The sequence below is a fragment of the Gigantopelta aegis genome, chromosome 13, assembly GCF_016097555.1.
Source record: "Gigantopelta aegis isolate Gae_Host chromosome 13, Gae_host_genome, whole genome shotgun sequence".
Lineage (NCBI taxonomy): Eukaryota > Metazoa > Mollusca > Gastropoda > Neomphalida > Peltospiridae > Gigantopelta > Gigantopelta aegis.
The window spans coordinates 13214435-13221056 of NC_054711.1; the positions used below are offsets into that span (position 1 = coordinate 13214435).

General features: G+C 36.4%; 1 protein-coding gene across 1 annotated transcript in view; it reads left to right on the plus strand.

Moving 5' to 3' along the window:
• LOC121387142 (protein draper-like) overlaps window positions 1–6622 on the plus strand; it is a 24618-nt gene that overhangs the window by 15205 nt on the left and 2791 nt on the right. The window contains exons 10-14 of the mRNA XM_041518167.1: window positions 198–341; window positions 1193–1336; window positions 2131–2274; window positions 4436–4541; window positions 5654–5724. Coding sequence (XP_041374101.1) covers window positions 198–341; window positions 1193–1336; window positions 2131–2274; window positions 4436–4541; window positions 5654–5724 — 609 coding nt within the window. The remainder of the gene's footprint in view (window positions 1–197; window positions 342–1192; window positions 1337–2130; window positions 2275–4435; window positions 4542–5653; window positions 5725–6622) is intronic.

A 6622-nucleotide genomic window follows, 5' to 3' on the forward strand; every position in this document is an offset into this window, starting at 1 on the left:
TAAACACAAAAAAACAAAGTGGGAGATTAATTGCAATATTGTCATCACATTCCCTTAAATTATAAAAACAAAAGTGTAGGCAGAGTAGGCAGCACTTGGTTGTTATTGTGTGTGTTGTGTGCAGACACTATATTTCAGCATGTGTTTGTGACTTGTATAGTCTTGATTGTGAATTGATATATGACACTATATTCCAGCATGTGATAGAGGATTCTATGGCGCTGGTTGTAAATTCAGCTGTTCAGAAAGACACTGCATAGTGAGTACGACGAGTTGTAACAAGGTCAATGGTTCCTGTGATGGTTTGTGCCAGGACGGTTGGATGGGAGTCGACTGTGCAGGTACACCGTTTTTTTATTAGCATAGCTGCTTTAAATGTATAAACACAGTCCAAAGTTAAACGTTAGAAAACAAACTGCTTGTGTGCAAATTGTGGAAAAAAAATATGAACGTATTCAGTGTATAACACAGTGTCAGAATGACCATATGTTTGACGTCCAATAGCCGATGATAAGATAAAAAAAATCAATGTGCTCTAGTGGCGTCGTTAAATAAAACAAACTTTACTTTTTTTTATTCTGTGTATACTAGTACATATTTATTTCAGGAATCGGAAAACTTTACTTTGGAAACAAATGAGCAAAAACAAAGTGGTTCTTCATTTCAGTGGCTTACATATCGTAACTATTTATCATATGTTATTGTAATTAAATCTCTTACTGTAATTCAAACTTCATGATAATTCATTAATCTATAAAAATATATAATAATTGCAATCTGAGCTATTATGTTGTGGTCTTTGCTTCCTGTTTCTCGAACATATTTAATCCATCATGTTCAGTAGGAACATCATATAGCACTAAAAATAAGGTTTTTCATTAGAATTCCAGATTTTCAACCATTCATGCATTGGATGTACAGCGACACTATCAGTTAACTAATATAAATAATATTATTATGTATACGTTTGTTTTGTTTAACGACACCATTAGAATACATTGATTTATTAATCTACTACTGGATGTCAAAATTATGTATACATGCATTATTTAAAAATATTGTTGTTTTTGTATGCATGTCAGGGTCAGTCTCCTTGTTGTGCGTTGGCCAATCTTAACTACGAAATTAAAAATCGGTCAGTCAATCAAACATTGCATGAATGAATTATATAAATAATAACTTTACAATACAGGATGTGATGGGAAATACGGACTAGATTGTTCATTATCGTGTGATGACAGACACTGTAAACACAACAATGCACCATGTGATCACTTGACCGGATCTTGTGATGGTGAATGTCTGCCTGGTTGGCAAGGTGCTACATGTTCTGACAGTAAGTACTGCGAGGACATTTCATTCAGTGGAATGTAGAGACGATCTTGAGTTCGCAGCCAAACAATCCCATACATATATCCATTATAGTGGAAATGATGGATCGTGGTTTCTATCATTAGTCGGGTTCTCATCCAATATTTATGTTACCAGCATTGCTATCAGTGATGTAAAAATACATCGAACTATCGATATGATGCGACAGCCAATGCCTTGACAGGAATGCATCGATAGTTAATTCAACTATCGATAACTATCGCAATTGTTTGTTCAACTATCGATGGTCTTGATATCATGCGCAGTAAATGGATAATAACAATGTGTGGTCTTTATATTATATACTTATTAAATATGATTTCACTACCTAGTGACATTATTACAAATGACTAAGTAGAAATACAGACATACATACAAACACAAACATACGTACAAACGCACGCACACACACACACAGACAAACGCACGCACACACACATACATATTGGAAGATGATGAAATATCTATTCATAGTACTGTTGCTAAGCGATTTAAGAATTCACAGTACTATTGCAATATTGCTATCACTATTGCAATACTATCACAATAGTACTTTAGCTATAGCAATAATATTGCAATAGTAAATGTTACCGCAATAGTCACCCCATATTGCCATTGACAGTTGTTGTTGTTGTTGTTGTTTTATATTTTGTAATGTCCTGGTTTGTTTTCGGTAGGTTTTAGTTGTTGTTTTTTGAGTTTCGTTGGGGTTTTTTTCTTATTGTTTCTTAAAAGAAAGACACTTTTTATCTGATTTAGATTGCAGTAATACGACCTATGGCGACAACTGTGCAATGCTGTGTTCAGACAGACATTGTAGTAACACAGCATCGTGTCACCATGAGACTGGTCAGTGTGTTGGTGGATGTGTATCAGGGTGGAAAGGAACAACCTGCTCGAAAGGTATACACTATATATCATGCATTTAGTAAGCATAGTATTTAAAGCGGCAGTAACCGAAATATTTTTATTATTTAAGCATATAAAACAGAAAATCCAATTACGTTTGGTGCATATATGACGCCGCACTTCGCATTTGTTTCACTATGCTGGCTTATCCAGGTAAAAAAACACACCATTATTTCGAAAGTGGAACACTTTTGATGGGCTCCTACCGATCTCGGTTTTCATTGGCTTATCACAAGTGTGGAATTCCCCAACAAGAGATCACGTGAACAAATTTAACTGTCTTCATTGAAGGGTCATCTCATATCTCCAAAACATATTTATATCCATAGAGGTATGGTACAACGCCTTTCCAGGGGTCGGCGGGTGGGGGATTTGCCGTGACATGTTGACAGTGGCCAGCTGTTGGCATACGCGTTACATGTACGGGGGAGTTACTAATTACGTAACGCTCTAGGGGTAGAGGAAGAGGGTACTGTGTTCGATTTACGTAACATTTTTTGAGACTATATGTTATTTTTATTCACTACTTAGACCTAAAAAGGTGTTTATTGGAAATGAGCGGTCAGTCTAGGATCAATCCCCATCGGCGGGTATATAAAAGATATCCTGTCTGTGGGATGGTACATATAAACGATCCTTTGCTAAAAAAACAACAACAAATGTAGCGGGTTTCCAAGGCGCGTGTGCAGGGATTTCAGCGGGGTTGGGGTTATGGACTGTGTTGAGCGAAGTTTATATGGGGCCATGGTCCCCCAGAAAATACATTTCAATTTTTGTTTAAGCTTGGGCAAGTAAGGGTTTCGACCTCCAATACCCTCCCCCTGCACATGCACCCGATTCCGCTCTAAGATTATATGTCAAAATTACCAAATTTTAGACATCCAACAGCAGATGGAAGGAAGGATAGGATATGTTTTATTTAACGACGCACTCAGCACATTTTATTTACGGTTGTATGGCGTCGGATGGTTATTAAATCAATATTAAACAACCCCTACTAACTTTACCCTTTCCAAACGAAAGAATATTTATTTGAATTTGTCGATTTTTACACGTAAAATTAAGAAGTCAAAACGTCCATTGTCTACTTTAGTATATTTTATTTTAAAAATATATACGTGATTAATGTATTACTAGTATAAAAACTAAACTTTGAAAGTTCTACTAACACTTTATAAAATATTAATTCTGAAATAGGAAGGTACAATTGTCGATAATACGTTGTCAATATCAAACTGGTTTTAACGAAACACTCTATACCGTATCCTCAACCGAACGTTCTTCGTACAGCGCAAGATTTCTCTTTTAATTTTTTGAGACGAACCCTACAATTTGAAATCGGCAAACACACGTGTTAACTGAAACTGACAACAGGCTGCCGTTTGAGCTTTGCCGAGCTATGGCGGCACAGGCTACGAATCGAGCGTATACTTGTAACGATCTCCGTCCATAGCGAACATACACGAGTTTTTTAAAAGTGCATTTGAACTTGTATTTCATATTTGTACATGGTATTATAATATGGTAACCAGAGACTGTAACTTTAACTGAGACCAATATATAGCCTTGTAATAATATGGGCTCACGTAATTACAGGTCGAGATAACTACTTTTGGCTGTGGGTGAAGGTGTGGGCGTACCAATGTGTATGTGTGTGTGTGTGTGTGTGTGTGCGCGCGCGCGTGTGTGTATGTGTGCGCGAGCGCGCGCGTGTGTGTGTGTATGTGGGGGTTGTGATGTAGAATACGGCAACCATTACAATCATAAGAATGTTAACTGAGTAGGTTGAGCAATTCCAGCTGTCGTTATTTAATTTTTCTTGCCATCTGCAAACAAAGCATCAACAAAAATATAATATTTAATATCCTGAACAGATTTGACTCCATACCATACCATAACATACCATATCTGTTTCTTGAGCACTTGCCGATTCTTATTTAAACAACCTGTTCCTTGTTAATGTCCCTTGGCACCATTAACAACAAGGTCAAAAATACTATTTTGGGGATTGCTTGTTGTTGCTGTTGCTGTTTGTTAGTTTTCTTGGGGGTTGGGTTGTAGGATCATTACTTTGTGAGCATTAGATAATCAATACACTTTAGATAATTGATTAGTGCTAGGAATGTGTGGTAATTAGAGTCTGTGTATATTGCAGTAGAGTCTGCAGCATCATCTGATTTTCCAGTCGGATCTGCAGTTGGTGGCATTGTTGCTGCATTAATTATCATAGCTGTGGTCATCGTTATCATCGTATTTGTCAGGTAAATATATATTTCAATTTTGTTGCAAATGTATATTACAGTGTTGTACTTGTATACAAATTCAAACATAATACTTTTTAAATTCGCAGTTGTTTGGTTGTTGTTCAAACTTTGATATAATCTATAATGGGCCGCTTTTTGCAGCTGCCGAGAAGTGTTTTGTTCAAATGAAAACGTATTGTCTCCATTAGTAGATCCGAGGGCAGGGCGTAGATCGATCAATCTAGGATAGACACTCACCAGTGGGCCCATTTAACTATTTCTTGTCCCGGCCAGCGTTCCACAACCTGTGTAATAAAGACTATGATATGTAGTATCTTGTCTGTGAGATGGTGCATATACAAGATCCCTTACTTCTAATGAAAACGAATAGATCATGTAATAAAGGCAGCAGGTTTCCTTCATATATTAAACATAAATAAAAATGTGTTGAGTACGTCGGTAAAAACAATATTTCTTTCTTTTTTCTGGTACAACCCAAACACATTGTAAACTGGTTAGATCGGAGTATTCCTGACCCCTCTCCCCCAAAAAAAACAAACAACAACAACAAAACAGAAAAAAAAGCAGAAAAACCCCACCCAAAACACCCAACAACAACAAAAAACAAACAAAAAACAACAACAAACAATTAAAAAAATTTTTTTTTAAAAACAAAAAAAACCTTACAAAGAAACATATGTGTTCAAATAACACTATAATTATTGACTGATGAGAATTAATTTAAGCAAGTCACGTTCTTATTATCAATTATAATTTAAAAAATCTATGATACAAATATTAACTGTAATTGTATCTATCGTTTCAATGATGCAATGAATATAAATATGTTGGTGTATTTCGTTTGGTTTCATGTTATAAAAGCAGATATTGAATAGATGTTAAAGATACGATTATCGATTTGTATGATCTATCCAGTTGAATACTGAAAGAAAGAAATGTTTTATTTAACGACGCACTCAACACATTTTATTTACCGTTATATGGCGTCAGACATATGGAATCGGTATCTGGATTAAAAATCCTATGCCTCGACTGGAATCCGAACCCAGTACCTAGTTGAATACTGGTGCATGGTCCTAATCAATTTTAACTTTAGTATTTCATTTCAGGAGACGAAAACTGAACACAAAAGATCAGACTGAGCGTAGGTCTGTTCCAGAGAAGACGGAAAATATTCTAGGTAAATTTTTAAATGTTTTTTTTAACGACACCAATAGAGGACATTGATTTATTAATCATCAGCTATTAGATGTTACAGATTTCGTGATTTTGACGTATAACCGTAGAGAGGAAACCAGCTACATTTTAACAGTAGGAGCTAGGGATATTTTATATGTACACAGGATCGCACATACCACGACCTTTGATATACCAGTCGCGGTGTACTGACTGGAACGAGAAATAATCAAATGGGCCCTCCGACGGCGATCGATCCTAGACCGAATGCGCATCAGGCGAGCGCTTTACAACTTGGCCTACATACGAGGTATGACTCATCCATATTTATATTCACTAGAGGCCTCAAAACAAGAAAACCACTGTCAAGACAGAGCCCGCAGATGTTTTGAATAAGACACTGTAACATGCTCTAATGAATAACAGTTTAATCAATAAGATGACAACTAATCCACGGTATGAAGATGCATTGTCCTTCTAACTTCGTCTGAATAAAGGTCATTCCTAAAAGTGCCTTGACAAAGCTGTATCCCTGTATTCATATAACATAAAAAGTAACTATAGTTCATCAACATGCTTTAGATCAGTCGGTTGAGTGCTCACCTGATGTGTTTGCGTTGCGGGATCGAACCACCTCAGTGGATCTCGTGCCAACCAGTGCATCACAACTGGTGAAAGGCCGTGACAAGTGCTTTCCTGTCTGTGGCAAAGTGCATATAAAAGATCCCTTGCTACTGATGGGGAAAATGTAGTGGGTTTCCTCTAATGACTACGAGTCAGAATTATCAAATATTTTACATCCAATAGCCGATGATTACTTAACCAATGTGATCTAGTGGTGTTGTTAAACAAAACAAACTTTAAATTGTAACTTTCTTACTTCACCTGAATGAACGTCGTTC